Source organism: Glycine max, chromosome 14 (genome assembly GCF_000004515.6).
Source record: "Glycine max cultivar Williams 82 chromosome 14, Glycine_max_v4.0, whole genome shotgun sequence".
NCBI classification, from domain to species: domain Eukaryota; kingdom Viridiplantae; phylum Streptophyta; class Magnoliopsida; order Fabales; family Fabaceae; genus Glycine; species Glycine max.
The window spans coordinates 46,648,336-46,664,901 of NC_038250.2; the positions used below are offsets into that span (position 1 = coordinate 46,648,336).

At 39.9% G+C, this 16,566-nt stretch overlaps 2 protein-coding genes across 2 annotated transcripts; both read left to right on the plus strand.

Annotated features, from left to right (window-relative positions):
- Positions 1–2,006: 2,006 nt before the first annotated feature.
- Positions 2,007–3,449, plus strand: LOC102666298 (uncharacterized). Its single transcript, XM_006577554.2, has one exon. It carries the CDS (start codon positions 2,007–2,009, stop codon positions 3,447–3,449), a length of 1,443 nt encoding a protein of 480 aa, XP_006577617.2.
- A 363-nt stretch (positions 3,450–3,812) lies between these two features.
- LOC100815788 (uncharacterized) lies at positions 3,813–10,904 on the plus strand. Its single transcript, XM_003544242.4, has 2 exons — positions 3,813–7,159; positions 7,439–10,904. The coding sequence occupies exons 1-2, from the start codon at positions 3,813–3,815 to the stop codon at positions 10,902–10,904; spliced, it is 6,813 nt and encodes a 2,270-aa protein (XP_003544290.2).
- Positions 10,905–16,566: the final 5,662 nt, after the last annotated feature.

Consider the following 16,566-nt stretch of genomic DNA (forward strand, 5'->3'; position numbering starts at 1 on the left):
TTTTTTTTATTTTATGCATCATATTTACTTTTATGCCTCGCATTTTTTTTATTTCCTTTATTTATTTTCCAGCACCATATTTAATTGTTTGTCTTGCATTTTATTTTCCAGCTCCATGTTTATTTTTGTCTTGCACTTTTATTTTCTTTTTATTTTATGTACCCTATTTATTTTTGCCTTGTTTTTTTATTTTTTCATATTTATTTTATGTCTTGCATATTCTTTTTTAGTATCATGTTTATTTTCTGTATTGCATTTTTACTTTCGTTTTATTTTATCTTCAGCATCATATTTATTTTATGTCTTGCATTTTTATTTTTCTTTATTTATTTTATGCGCCATATTTATTTATTGTTTTGCATTACATGCATTTTTTATTTCCTTTTTAGTATATTTACTTTGATGCATTTGCAACTTTTAGTTTATTATCTTTTGTCATTTATTTTATTGCCGATTAGAATGTATCTAGGTCCAATGTAAATAAAAGTGAGAATCCGCACCGACACTCACATTTATTTTTATGTTTTCTGCCGAGGACGATAATGTAATTTGAACCGTATCCGAGGAAAAGGACCCTCATTTGATCCAACGTCATTTTGAGGGATCCGGCGCGTTTAGACTTATCTCTGCATAACTAAAGATCAAAAAAGTCAAAAAAAAAAAAAAAAAAAAAACTTTCTATCATCAAAGTTTCAAAAAAAAAGGAGTCAATCTTTATCCTTTCTTTCTTAATCAAATCTTTAATCAATCTTTAATCAATCAAAATTTTTTTTTCCAATTTAAAATCAATCGAACTCACTTCTTTTATTTCTTCTATGCCTTTTCGGCCTCTTATCTTTCTTAAACTTTTCTTTTTCGAACTTTAAAATCAATCAAAACCAACCACTCGACTTTTTACCCCGAACTACATGATTTTGATCCCACTCGGGTATGTAGGCAAAAGACTTTGTCTTTCCAAATCAATAAAAATAACAAAAACTTTTTTTTCTCCTTTCTTTTAAACCTATCTCTTTAATCTTTTCACACTTAAGCATTTATTTCCAAACAAATAATCAATTTAGCATAAAGATAAAATAAGCAAGAGGTTCCTATAGAGTACTATAGACGTTTAGGGTGCTAGTACCTTCCCTTTGCGTAACCAACCCCCGGACCTTTGATCTCTTAAAAACTAGGGTTTTTCGAGCTTTCTCCCTTTTCTTCGGAAAAATAAAAGATCGGTGGTGATCTTAAAATTGCGGGTCAACGCTAATCAATAGCTTGACATCCAAAAATCACCGCGACAGAAAAATGGCGACTCCACTGGGGATCACACTCCTAAGTGGGTTAAACCTATCTTGTTTTTCTTCATCTTTATGCTTTGTTATTATTCGAAACTGTAAATACGTGCTTAAGTGTTTATCTTTTACGTGAGTGGTGAGATAAGTCCTACACCCGGACTTGAGGGAAACATAAGATAGGATGGTGGTATAATCATAGTGTCTTTCCGAGAGTGAGTTTCGGATGTGGCACATGTGATAACCCCGCTCAATGGAGGGATCTTGGGAGTATTACTATGTTGGCATGAGTAGTCGTGTTCGGCATTGATATTTCCGAGCGACCTATGAAGTTGAGGACCTTTAGTTACCTTTAACCCATCTTGGCCTTTTAGGACGTAGTGCGGTGGCTAATCAAGAGTAGTCTTGAATTGGTTGATACGCGATACTACACTCAAACGAGGCTTTCCTATGGACGTTGTTGGACCGGGAGTAGTCCCGTAATCCGACAATATTCGGAAGTGGTCAATGACTTTGGGAACTTGGTAGAACCCGTGATACAGGTACATATGAAACCATAGTCCTTACCAAATGGCGTGTTTACCCTTAACTCCAACATTTTGGACTTAACTTCACCATGTTTTCTCCATACTTTGGCATAATCATGCATACACGCATCCATGCATAAGCTCTTTTTTTTTTTCATCCAAATTATCGAAGGACTTAGACAAGCTTTTTGTAAACTTTGTAGATATGGACATCCCACTGAGAAGCACTAGGAAGTACCTTTTCAAAAAAACAGACTTGTTGAGATTAAGGGAGCTAGCATCTTTAGTAAGTGATCCAGTTGATTTTCAAGCTCACCATGGGAAGTTGCTCAGAATTCTTAGAGTAGATGTTGAGGAAGGATGCCTAGAGACCCTGGTTCAGTTCTATGACCCGCTCTACCATTGCTTCACATTTCCCGATTACCAGCTTGTCCCCACACTTGAAGAGTACTCCTACCTAGTTGGCTTACCTGTGCCAGACAAGATACCTTTCCATGGTTTTGAGCCTACCCCTAAACCCTCCGACATCGCAGCCGCTCTCCATCTTAAAACCTCCATCATCCAAGCAAACCTTACCTCTAAAGGAGGCCTCCAAGGTCTTCCCACCCACTTCCTCTACCAACAAGCCTCCATATTTGCTGAAGCAGCTAGTACACTTGCCTTCCATTCTATCCTAGCCCTCCTTATATATGGCCTTTTACTCTTCCCAAATATTGACAACTTCATCGATATCAATGCCATTAAAATCCTCCTTACAAAGAACCCCGTACCCACTCTACTCGCCGATACCCACCACTCTATCCATGACCGTACCCAGGCTGGCCGTGGAACCATTTCTTGTTGTGCACCTTTACTCTATCTGTGGTTTACCTCCCACTTACCTCAATCCCGTGCCTTCAAGACCAATGATGACAAACTTTCTTGGCCTCACCGAATCATGACTCTTGACCCATCTGACATCGTTTGGTACCAAGCAGCTAGTGACGTTGGAGAGATTATTGTGAGTTGTGGTGAATATCCCAACGTACCTCTTTTGGGTATGCGTGGCGGAATTAGCTACAACCCACTTCTCGCTCGACGACAATTTGGGTACCCGATAAAGACAAAACCAAACAACCTTGCCTTGACTAATGAATTCTATCTTAACCATGGAGATCACTCGAACAAAAGGGAAAGATTCGCACAAGCTTGGAGCGCTATCCGCAGACTCAGCAGAAGTCAGTTGGGGAAGAAATCAGACCATGTGCATGAATCTTACACCCAGTGGGTTATTGATAGGACCAAGAGCTTTGGCCTACCCTACCACTTACCTAGATACCTATCGTCCACCATCCCACCATCATCCTTGCCTATCCCCTTTGACACTAAGGAAGAGTTTCATGAACAATTAACCAAAGAAAGGCAAGAAAAAGAAACTTGGAAGAGGAGATGCCAGGAGCTCGAGCGAGAGAATGAGACTTTGAAGGGGAAGATAGCCCAACAGAGCCGTGAGCTTTTTATCCAGAACCAGAGGGTGATTGAGAAGGACGACTTGCTTCGTCGGAAAGACGCTTTGCTCCACCAAGATGCTAGAAGGAAGAGGAGGTTTATGGATTTGTTCTCCCGTGCACATTCAGATTCCGAGGATCCATCTACTCCGGGAGTTTGAGTCTGAAGTTCTTAGGACCTTATGTTTAGATTTTAGCTCCCGAAATCTCTTGACTTGAAAAAAAAAATAAAATAAATAAATAAATAAATTCTTTGTAATATTCCAATGCTTAAGTGAAGTGTTTCAGTTTATGATGTTTACAATTTCTCTAACAAGTTCTTCGATAATAATTTGTTCTCTTTCTTTTTGCATAAGCATAAGCATGCATCATGTTGCATTCATAGTTTCTAAATCGAGTCTCACACTGTGTTCACTACTTCAAAAGGGGGGGGGGGGTCAACCAGCCGCCGCCCAAGGAAAGTGGCCCGGCGAATTCTCCACAAACCAACTCGCATTTACAACACCAGGGCCAATCGGAAGAGGATGGATTTAGTTGAACAAGAAAATCAGAGTCTCAGGGAGGAGGTTGCCACTTTACGAGAGGGAATGGATAGGTTGACGACCATGATGAGTGCTCTCCTGTCAGCCCAGAACTCTCAAGCTGCCGCCGCTGCTGTAGAGCAGCCTTTGGTGAGCACAACCCCGCTATCTACAGTGACTTCTCCACCCCTCTTTTTGCCTCCAGGTTGTACATGGGGAATGCCACCTCCAGTCTGTGGAAGCCCCCAGCCCGCTGTATCTGAAGTTCCACTTCCTTTTGCTCAGCAGTCAGCACCGGTTCCGCAACCCGGTACCTCTTTCCCTCAAGCTGCAATGACTTATTCAGCACCACTGATTCACACTATTCAACAAGAGGTTGAGCCAATTTACCAAGCTGAAAATGTTGTAGCCTTCGACAAGATGGAAGAACTCCAAGAAAGATTTGATGGTATGCAAAGGGAAGTCGAAGCCCTCCGAGGAAGAGATCTGTTCGGGAAGGACGCCTGTGAATTATGCTTGGTCCCAAATGTTACTATCCCTCACAAGTTCAAGGTGCCAGACTTCGAGAAGTATAAAGGAAACTCTTGTCCCCGCAGCCACTTGGTGATGTACGCGCGGAAAATGTCCATGTATACTGACAATCATAAGCTGCTTATTCATTTCTTTCAGGACAGCCTGACTGGGGCCGCTCTGAAGTGGTATATGAATTTGGACAGTGCGAGCATTCGTACTTTCAATGACCTGGGTGAAGCATTCATCCGGCAGTATAAGTACAATCTGGACATGGCCCCAGATCGTGATCAACTCCGTGCGATGACACCAAAAGAAAAGGAAACGTTCAAGGAGTATGCCCAGCGTTGGAGGGAAGTGGCTGCCCAGATTATCCCGCCGTTGGAAGAAAGAGAAATGACCAAAATATTTCTGAAGACCCTGAGCCAGTTTTATTACGAGAAAATGGTTGCAAGTGCACCAACAGACTTCACCGAAATGGTCAACATGGGGGTGCGATTAGAGGAAGGTGTCCGAGAGGGACGTTTGACTGGGGAAAGTACCCCTGCCGCAAGTAATGCCAAGAAGTTTGGAGGCCACTTTGCGAAGAAGAAAGATCAAGAGGTGGGAATGGTAGCTCATGGTAAGCCTCAGCAGAATTTCACCCCATATCGTCAAGTCGCGAATGTCGCATCCGCTATCCCAAACCCATCATATCACCAACAAAGGCCACATTACCCCTACCAATACCCTCCACAACAATACCCTCCACAACAATACCCTCCACAACAGTATCATCCACAACAATATCCTTCACAGCAATACCATCAGCCACAATACCCTCAAAAACAACAAAATCGCCCGCAAACCCCCCAACAACCATATCACTCACAAAACCGCCAGAAAACAACCTTTGATCCAATCCCAATGAAATATGCTGACTTACTCCCCGCCCTGCTCGCCAAAAACCTTGTCCAGGTCAGAACACCCCCTCGTACATCAGATGTTTTACCTCCCTGGTTTCGTCATGATTTAACCTGCGCTTTCCACCAAGGGGCCCCAGGTCATGACGTTGAAAACTGCTATGTCCTGAAGAATGAAGTGCAAAAACTAGTCCGAGCCAACTTGCTATCCTTCAAAGACCAGAATCCCAATGTTCAGGCGAACCCTCTGCCGAACCATGGGCCTGCTGTCAACATGATACAAGATTGTGATGAAGACGGTGTCATCCTGAACGTCCAGCACGTTCGAACTCCCCTGGTCCCAATACATATCAAGATGTGCGAGGCAGCTCTGTTTGACCATGATCATGCAGCGTGTGAAGTATGTCCTGTGAATGTAAAAGGATGCCCGAAGGTACAAGAGGACATACAAGGGCTGATAGACAGCAGAGAACTAATCATCACGAGGAAGGACAAAGAAGTGTGCGTCATTACCCCCGAGTTTCAGCGGTTGGAAATAAGCTATAACAGTGGGGAATCAACTACTACTCCACTAGTGATTAGCTTGCCAGGACCTATGCCGTATGCTTCTCTAAAAGCGGTCCCTTACAAGTATAGTGCCACGATGTTGGAAGGTGGGCAGGAGGTGCCTTTTCCCTCTCTAACTCCTGCGATTTCTGTGGACAACATTGCTAGTGACAGCAGGATCCTGAGGAATGGACGTGTTATCCCCACTTTGTTTGCAAAGAAAGTGAATGATCCGGCAGTTAAACAGGTGACAGTGAACGACCCCGGTACAAGGAAGGAAGTAGGCCAATCCAATGGGACTAGCAAGAATTCTGATCATGACGAAATTCTGAAACTGATCCAGAAGAGTGAGTATAAAGTAGTAGACCAGCTGCTGCAAACTCCCTCTAAGATATCCATTTTGTCTCTGCTATTGAACTCAGAAGCACACCGTGAGGCTCTAATGAAGGTGTTAGACCAAGCTTTTGTGGAGAGGGACGTGACTGTTAATCAATTGGACAGTATAGTAGGAAACATTACTGCCTGCAATAATTTGAGTTTTAGTGATGAAGAGCTTCCTGAGGAGGGGAGGAACCACAATCTGGCGTTACATATATCGGTGAACTGCAAGTCTGATGCTCTGTCGAATGTACTTGTGGACACTGGTTCCTCATTAAATGTAATGGCCAAATCTACATTAGATCAACTCTTCTACCAGGGGCCTCCCATGAGAAGAAGCGGGGTGGTTGTCAAAGCGTTTGATGGATCAAGAAAGTCTGTTATCGGGGAGGTTGATTTGCCCATTACAATTGGGCCGTTTGTTTTCCAAATTACATTCCAGGTGATGGATATCCAAGCCGCATACAGTTGCCTTTTGGGTAGGCCGTGGATCCATGAAGCTGGGGCCGTGACATCCACCTTGCATCAAAAGCTGAAGTTTGTCAGAAATGGGAGATTGATCACTGTGAGTGGAGAGGAAGCCTTGTTGGTTAGTCATTTGTCAGCTTTTTCCTTTATTGGTGCTGATGAAACAGAAGGAACCTCTTTCCAAGGCCTGACTGTAGAGGGTAAAAAGCCAGAGAAGAATGAAGTGTCTTTTGCTACTTGGAAGAGCGCACAGAAAGTGGTGCAGGAAGGAACAGGTGTAGGATGGGGAAAAGTTGTGCAGTTGCTAGAGAGTAAAAACCGTGAAGGACTGGGATTTGCTTCTTTTGCAGGATCCGCAAAGAACAGTGTTGGATCAAGCTCCATTACTAACACCTTTTGTAGCGCCGGGTTCATCAACGACTCGCCAGAAGCCAATGCTGTCTTGGAAGATGTTCCTGAAGAGATAGTACTTGCATTTGTCACACCTGGAAAACTTGTTCGCAACTGGGACGCGGTTGACATCCCTTCAGTAGTTCATGCATCAAAGTAATGTGTCTTTGTTTTTTCTGTTTGTTTGTTTTTCAAAAAAGATCCTTTCGTCTTGCCCAGGACGAAAGCGCAATCATATAGGGCTGTTTTGTTTCAAGCACTACTCTTATTAATGGAAAAGGTGGTTTATCCCGATATCTATGCTTATTGCTCTTTCTGGAAAATGGTAACACAAAAAACCCAAAAATATTTTATTTTTGTTTTCTGATTTCAATTAATTATAAAAAGTCTGCATTGTTCACTCATTTTCTAAAGTCAATCATCAATCATATGCAGACTAGGCATCTATGAGCCCGTTGAACATAATAACCCCGCACTCTCTCCCAACTTCGAATCTCCTGTCTACGAGGCTGAAGAGGAGGAGGATGATGAAATCCCGGAGGAACTTGCTCGGTTATTGGAATATGAAAAGAAAACCATTCGGCCTCATGAGGAAGTAGTAGAAGTGATTAACTTGGGAACCAAGGAGGATAAGAAGGAAGTCAAGATTGGGGCATCGCTTGAGGCAACTGTCAAACGAGGGGTGATTGAATTACTCAAAGAATATGCCGATGTGTTCGCATGGTCGTACGAGGATATGCCCGGCTTGGATCCCCGTATTGTGGAGCACCGTTTGCCTTTGAAGCCCGAATGCCCACCGGTCAAGCAGAAACTGAGAAGAACTCGCCCTGACATGGCTCTCAAGATCAAAGAGGAAGTACAGAAGCAGATCAATGCAGGTTTTCTTGTCACATCAGAGTATCCTCAATGGTTAGCCAACATAGTGCCTGTTCCAAAGAGGGACGGCAAGGTCAGGATGTGCGTTGACTACCGGGATTTGAACAAGGCTAGTCCAAAAGATGACTTTCCTCTACCTCACATCGATGTATTGGTCGACAACACTGCAAAGTCCAAAGTCTTCTCCTTCATGGACGGTTTCTCTGGGTACAATCAGATCAATATGGCAGTTGAAGACAGAGAAAAGACATCTTTCATCACGCCTTGGGGCACCTTTTATTACAGGGTAATGCCTTTTGGGTTGATAAATGCAGGTGCCACTTACCAAAGAGGCATGACCACTCTCTTTCATGACATGATGCACAAAGAAATAGAAGTGTACGTGGATGATATGATTGTTAAGTCAGGCACTGAAGAAGAACATGTCGAGTACTTGCTGAAGATGTTTCAACGGCTGAGAAAGTACCAACTTCGACTGAATCCCAACAAATGTACCTTTGGTGTTAGATCTGGAAAACTCTTGGGCTTCATTGTCAGTCAGAAAGGTATTGAAGTAGATCCTGACAAGGTCAAGGCCATTAGAGAAATGCCGATTCCACAAACAGAGAAACAAGTGAGAGGTTTTCTTGGGCGCCTAAATTACATTTCCCGTTTCATCTCGCACATGACAGCCACGTGCGGACCTATATTCAAGTTGCTTCGAAAAGATCAAGGGGTTGTTTGGACCGAAGATTGTCAAAAGGCTTTTGATAGTATCAAGAATTATCTGCTAGAACCTCCAATTCTTATACCTCCAGTTGAAGGAAGGCCTCTGATTATGTACTTGACTGTGTTAGAAGATTCTATGGGCTGTGTGCTCGGACAACAGGATGAGACCGGAAGGAAAGAGCATGCCATCTACTACTTGAGCAAGAAGTTTACAGATTGTGAGTCCAGGTACTCCCTACTTGAGAAAACTTGTTGTGCACTAGCCTGGGCTGCCAAGCGTCTTCGTCACTACATGATTAACCACACCACCTGGCTAATATCCAAGATGGACCCGATCAAGTATATCTTTGAGAAACCCGCTCTGACAGGAAGAATTGCTCGTTGGCAGATGTTGTTATCCGAGTATGATATCAAATACCGCACCCAGAAGGCAATTAAGGGGAATGTTCTTGCTGATCATTTGGCTCACCAACCAATTGAGGACTATCAACCCATCAAGTTTGACTTTCCTGATGAAGAGATTATGTACTTGAAGATGAAGGATTGTGATGAACCCTTGCTTGGAGAAGGTCCAGATCCCGAGTCTAGATGGGGTTTGATTTTTGATGGAGCAGTGAATGTCTTTGGCAATGGAATTGGGGCAGTTATTATCACTCCTGAAGGTAATCATCTCCCTTTCGCTGCAAGGTTACAGTTCGATTGCACCAACAATATGGCAGAGTATGAAGCATGTATCCTGGGCATTGAAAAAGCCATCGACTTGAGAATCAAGAACCTTGACATTTACGGGGATTCAGCTCTCGTAATCAACCAAATCAAAGGAGAATGGGAAACTCGCCACCCCGGCTTGATTCCATACAAAGATTATGCAAGGCGTTTGCTAACCTTCTTCAACAAAGTGGAGCTTCACCACATCCCTCGTGATGAGAACCAGATGGCAGATGCGTTAGCAACTTTATCCTCCATGTACGAAGTGAGTCACCGGAACAATTTGCCAACAATCAGAATTCAGCGCCTCGAGAGGCCCGCTCACGTGTTTGCAGTCGAAGAGGTTGTTGATGATAAGCCCTGGTTCCATGATATCAAGTGTTTCCTCCAAAGTCAGGAATATCCACCTGGAGCATCCAACAAAGACAGGAGAACTTTGAGAAGATTGTCTGGTAATTTCTTCCTAAATGGGGATGTTTTGTACAAAAGAAACTTTGACATGGTACTACTCAGGTGTGTAGATAAGCAGGAAGCAGAGCTTTTGATGCATGAGGTACATGAAGGCTCCTTTGGAACTCACTCCAATGGACATGCAATGGCTAGGAAGTTGTTGAGAGCAGGTTACTACTGGATGTCGATGGAAACAGATTGTTGCAAGCATGCCAGGAAGTGCCACAAATGCCAGATTTATGCTGACAGAATTCATGTACCACCAACTACACTTAATGTTCTTTCTTCTCCGTGGCCCTTCTCTATGTGGGGCATCGATATGATTGGTAGAATCGAACCGAAAGCTTCAAACGGGCACCGTTTCATTCTAGTGGCTATTGATTACTTCACCAAGTGGGTTGAAGCAGCATCTTATGCAAATGTGACTAAGCAAGTTGTGGTCCGCTTTATCAAGAATCAGATCATCTGCCGTTATGGTGTGCCCAACAGAATCATTACAGATAATGGAACGAACTTGAACAACAAGATGATGAAAGATTTGTGTGAAGAGTTCAAGATTGAGCATCACAATTCTTCTCCTTACAGACCTCAGATGAATGGCGCAGTTGAAGCTGCAAACAAGAATATCAAGAAGATAGTGCAGAAGATGGTGGTCACATACAAAGACTGGCATGAGATGTTACCGTATGCTTTGCATGGGTATCGCACTTCAGTGCGTACCTCAACAGGGGCAACCCCCTTCTCTTTGGTGTATGGTATGGAAGCAGTACTCCCTGTGGAGGTTGAGATTCCATCAATGAGAGTTCTAATGGAGGCCCAGTTATCAGAAGCTGAATGGTGCCAAAGCAGATATGATCAGTTGAATCTAATTGAAGAAAAACGCATGAAGGCCTTGTGCCACGGACAACTTTATCAACAGAGGATGAAGCAAGCTTTCGACAAGAAGGTTCGTCCTCGTGTGTTTCAAGAAGGCGATCTTGTGCTCAAGAAGGTTCTATCTTTCCAACCCGATTCTAGGGGCAAGTGGACGCCTAATTACGAAGGCCCATATGTCATTAAGAGAACTCTCTCTGGTGGTGCACTGACTCTTACGACTATGGATGGAGATGAGCTCCCTCGTCCTGTGAATGCGGATGCAGTCAAGAAATACTTTGTCTAAAAATAAAAGAACAGCTCGGTAAGTCGAAAACCCGAAAGGGCGGCTTAGGCAAAAATGAGCGTCTCGGTGGGTCGAAAACCCGAAAGGGCGGCCCAGGCAAAAATTAGAGACATCAAACAGAAAAATAATCAGCCTGATAGGTCGAAAACCCGAAAGGGCGATCTATGCAAAAGTTAAGGATCAAAAGACAAAGTAACTGCATCGAGATGATCTTCGTTCATTTGGGGCACAATGGAACGTCAAGGAGACCCTGAATCTGAAGCATCCAAACAGTGGAATTCAAGGTTGTCAGAGGGAACAACGGTTATTGTGTTCAATGAACCTTCGATTTATATTTACCATTTTCCAAACTTTGTAAGATCTGTGGAGCCATGCCATTGGCAGGTCACCACTCTTTCAAACAAATTTGAGCCTGTTACCTTTCATTTGGAATTCTCATTTATTCAGCTTATAAAACCTTTCTCTTTTTATGGTAGCATTTGAAACGAAATATTTCTCAAAATCATAAATTTTCTTTCATGTCTTTTTTGAGAAGCACAAATGACAAAACACTTTTTCTTTGAACTCGTGAATAAGTGAAGGGTGCGTCAACAGCTACCCTGAGAATGGGTAAACCTTGCAGGTTGCACGTGGTCAATTGCTTTTTTTTCAAAAAAAAAAAAAAAAAAAAAAAAAAAGAAGCATGACCACAGAAGCACCAGCTCTCCTACCATGTTTTTTTTGGATTGGTACGTTCTCCCCAAGAAATGTTTATTCCCCATCAGTTGCTGCATATGCCGGGCTTTACCCCGTCACTATTTTGATATACCCTAGTGGTATCTTCCCCATTGAAGATTGCCGAGTGTTTGTGATGCGACGTCGGGTCACTTTCAATCTTACCTGTCCAATCTTGTTCCATCAAATTTATCATTCATACAATCATACAAGTCAATCCTCCATACGGTCATACAAGTCGTGTCGTTATTCATGCATATACACATTCATGCATATACAATAAAGACAATATCATGCATACATGGCTGCATTAACCATCATGAGTCTTGCTTCAAGCATCTTTTCATTTCAATCAATCATGAATAATTTGTAACCCTCTATTTCCCCAAGTGTCATCCCCAGTGTGTCTGATCCGAAGATGTCACCCTCTCTCCGCCAAGTGGCAATTTCTTTAATGAACAGCTTGTGCATTAGTTGCCTCTCTTTCTTGTCATCAGTTGGCTAGTTCGGCAATAACCTGAACAGTTGACATTTATCTTTGTTTCTTATCAGTTGACTAGTTCGGCAATAACCCGAACAGTTGACATTTATCTTTGTTTCTTGTCAGTTGACTAGTTCGGCAATAACCTGAACAGTTGACATTTATCTTTGTTTCTTGTCAGTTGACTAGTTCGGCAATAACCTGAACAGTTGACATTTATCTTTGTTTCTTATCAGTTGACTAGTTCGGCAATAACCCGAACAGTTGACATTTATCTTTGTTTCTTGTCAGTTGACTAGTTCGGCAATAACCTGAACAGTTGACATTTATCTTTGTTTCTTATCAGTTGGCTAGTTCGGCAATAACCCGGACAGTTGATATTTATCTTTGTTTCTTGTCAGTTGACTAGTTCGGCAATAACCCGAACAGTTGACATTTATCTTCGATTCTGGTCAGTTGGCTAGTTCGGCAATAACCCGAACATCTGACATTTATCTTTGTTCCTTTGTCGTCAGTGGCAGTTCGTCGTCAACCCGAACAGCTGACATTTATCCCCAGTAAAACCATGTGATCCCCAGTCGGACTCCGTTTCTTTAACAAAATCGGGTATCATTTTGTTTTGTTATTCCCAGTCGAGCCATTTTCCCCGTCTTGCAACATTACATGCATAACAGATCATGCACAGCATCACATGCATAACATTGCATTCATAGCATTTTGCAGTTGAAATTGGTCAAAAATGGTGTACTCTGTATTTAAGTCTCTTCGACCCGTCGCTTTAAAAATTTCACTTTTAAATCTCCGTAACGAAGAAACTTAAATAGGGGCATCTGTCATACCCCATTTTTGACCCGTTTTTTAATTCTTTTTTTTTTCTCGTCTTTTAAGCCAGAAGTTTTCGTCGTTTCAGACGAAATTTCGGCAGGGAGGTATTTTAAAATACCTCATTTTTGTTTCGAAGACGACCGTTTTTTTTTTTTTTATTTTTTATTTATTTATTTTATTATTATTTTTTTTTATTTATTTTATTTTATTATTATTATTATTATTATTATTCTTATTATTTTCTTCTTTTTTTTCCTTTTATTAAGTGTTTTTATTATTTTCGTTTTTATTAATATCATTATTAGTATCTTCTTTTTATTTTATTTTATTTTATTTTATTTTGCTGTTTTATATTTTGTTTTTTTTCTTTCCTTTTTTTTCCTTTTTCTTCTTTTCGGTCTTTTTTGGTCCAGGCCCAGAGGGGCGTTTCGTTTTTATTACCCTAATTCTGTCCTTTAAATACTGCATTAATTACTGTGCGTGTCAGGGGTGAATACAGACAGTCAGAGTGCCGGAATAGCCAAGCCACCACAAACCACCAACACAGCCTCCCTCAGGCCACCACCTACCACCATTTCACAAATCCGTACAAATCAACCACAAAAAAAACCAACAGAAACAAAATCCAAAACACCTTCAACACCACAAATTCGTATTCCGTAACCACAAATCACACGATTTGTACCCCAATCATCACACAGATCACGGAAACCGAATCGACATAAACCAAAGTAATACGAATCCAGAACCATACACTACACGGTCCAAACTCACCAGCTACCAGCCCAAAACCATTTCAGCCCAACCAAACACGAAAGAAAAGGGTAGGATTCTGTCCGTTTTGAGTTTAGATCTAGGCTTGCCGCGTCGAGTTTTTTTTTTTTTTTTTTTGAAAACCAACCTCAGATTCATAACGAGTGAGTGAAGAGGGTTCGAGAGGTTTTTTTTTAAAAAAAAAGGGGGGACTTGAACTACTCCGGCACGGTGGCGCCGCCAGCGGCCGCCACGCCGGGGGGTGTTCTTGGCCGCAGAGAACTTCAGAAAGGAGGAAAGAGAAGAGAGAAAAAATGAAGAAGAGAGAGAAAGGGCTTTTAAAAAATGAATTAAACCGGCCCCTAGCCCTTATATAGAGGCTGGACCGGTTCGGTTTTTTTTCCTTGAACCAAACTGGTCCGGTTCTCCCCTCTTTGGCCCGTTGGACTCATCTCTGGCCCACCTTCTTTTTTTTCTCTTCTTCTTCTTTTCTGATTTCTGCTCTCACCTCCCCTCTTCCTTACTGCACCCCCTTCTTCCTCTTTATTCTTTCTTTTTTCTTTTTTTTACGCACCATATTTATTTTATGTCTTGCATTTTTTTTTATTTTATGCATCATATTTACTTTTATGCCTCGCATTTTTTTTATTTCCTTTATTTATTTTCCAGCACCATATTTAATTGTTTGTCTTGCATTTTATTTTCCAGCTCCATGTTTATTTTTGTCTTGCACTTTTATTTTCTTTTTATTTTATGTACCCTATTTATTTTTGCCTTGTTTTTTTATTTTTTCATATTTATTTTATGTCTTGCATATTCTTTTTTAGTATCATGTTTATTTTCTGTATTGCATTTTTACTTTCGTTTTATTTTATCTTCAGCATCATATTTATTTTATGTCTTGCATTTTTATTTTTCTTTATTTATTTTATGCGCCATATTTATTTATTGTTTTGCATTACATGCATTTTTTATTTCCTTTTTAGTATATTTACTTTGATGCATTTGCAACTTTTAGTTTATTATCTTTTGTCATTTATTTTATTGCCGATTAGAATGTATCTAGGTCCAATGTAAATAAAAGTGAGAATCCGCACCGACACTCACATTTATTTTTATGTTTTCTGCCGAGGACGATAATGTAATTTGAACCGTATCCGAGGAAAAGGACCCTCATTTGATCCAACGTCATTTTGAGGGATCCGGCGCGTTTAGACTTATCTCTGCATAACTAAAGATCAAAAAAGTCAAAAAAAAAAAAAAAAAAAACTTTCTATCATCAAAGTTTCAAAAAAAAGGGAGTCAATCTTTATCCTTTCTTTCTTAATCAAATCTTTAATCAATCTTTAATCAATCAAAATTTTTTTTTCCAATTTAAAATCAATCGAACTCACTTCTTTTATTTCTTCTATGCCTTTTCGGCCTCTTATCTTTCTTAAACTTTTCTTTTTCGAACTTTAAAATCAATCAAAACCAACCACTCGACTTTTTACCCCGAACTACATGATTTTGATCCCACTCGGGTATGTAGGCAAAAGACTTTGTCTTTCCAAATCAATAAAAATAACAAAAACTTTTTTTTCTCCTTTCTTTTAAACCTATCTCTTTAATCTTTTCACACTTAAGCATTTATTTCCAAACAAATAATCAATTTAGCATAAAGATAAAATAAGCAAGAGGTTCCTATAGAGTACTATAGACGTTTAGGGTGCTAGTACCTTCCCTTTGCGTAACCAACCCCCGGACCTTTGATCTCTTAAAAACTAGGGTTTTTCGAGCTTTCTCCCTTTTCTTCGGAAAAATAAAAGATCGGTGGTGATCTTAAAATTGCGGGTCAACGCTAATCAATAGCTTGACATCCAAAAATCACCGCGACAGTATGATTACTCTTTACTTTTTTTTTTATGATAATACATTGAATTCTTTTTGCCCGTGTTAAAATGAGTAATTTTTTTTAACGAATTTGAAGAAAATAACTATATTTTGACAAAATAATAATATTTTTTGCTTTTATTGTTTCTTGTACATTTCTTAAGAAAATACAAAGTGATAGTTTGCAACTAAAATTAAAAAAATATAAACAAAACTAAATGGATCCTTAATTTTTTAAAACAATATTTGTTTAAATATATAGTTCTTTAGTCCCTATGATATAAGGTTATTTCTGTTTTGATTTCTTAATTTTGGTTGTTTTTGTTTTCTTGCTCTTAATTTTTTGTACCTATATTTTTTTACTTCTATATTTATGTCATTTTTATAATTTTTAACTATTTTAACAAATATTTTTTTTATCAAAAATATTTATGATTTAATAAATTAACTTTTCACTTTTCAGGTATTAATTAACTTTTTAACTTTCAATTAATTTTTAATTTTTAATTAACTTTTCAATTAATTTTGCTAAATATAACCCAAAGTTAGGAAAAAAAAAACTAGTGTTTTGTCCAATTATAGACATCCATATCACTTTTATGTGACCAACATCATTTGTATCACTTAATGAAATATCTATATGCAATTAAGAGGATTCAATGGAAGGACATAATTCAAGTCCTTCATTTTTAAATCAAGAGAACTATTGAAAAAAATAAGAATTTTTATTAATTCTTATATTCATGAACTCAATTTAATTCAATCAGATTTTTTATTTAGTTTTTTCTATCAAGAGAGGTTTATAAAAATTGTTGGACTTTCAAGTTAGGACAAATCCATTGCTCTTTTCCCTTGACACAATTGCAGGGCGAACTTATGATGATTAAATGACATGTAAAGAACAGATAAACAGGTGACAAATCACAAATTTATTTTTGGACTCTTAAAATAGTTTCAATTGATTAAAAATGGGAAAATTTTAATTTTCAATTAAAAAAATCTATAAGAGCGCATTTA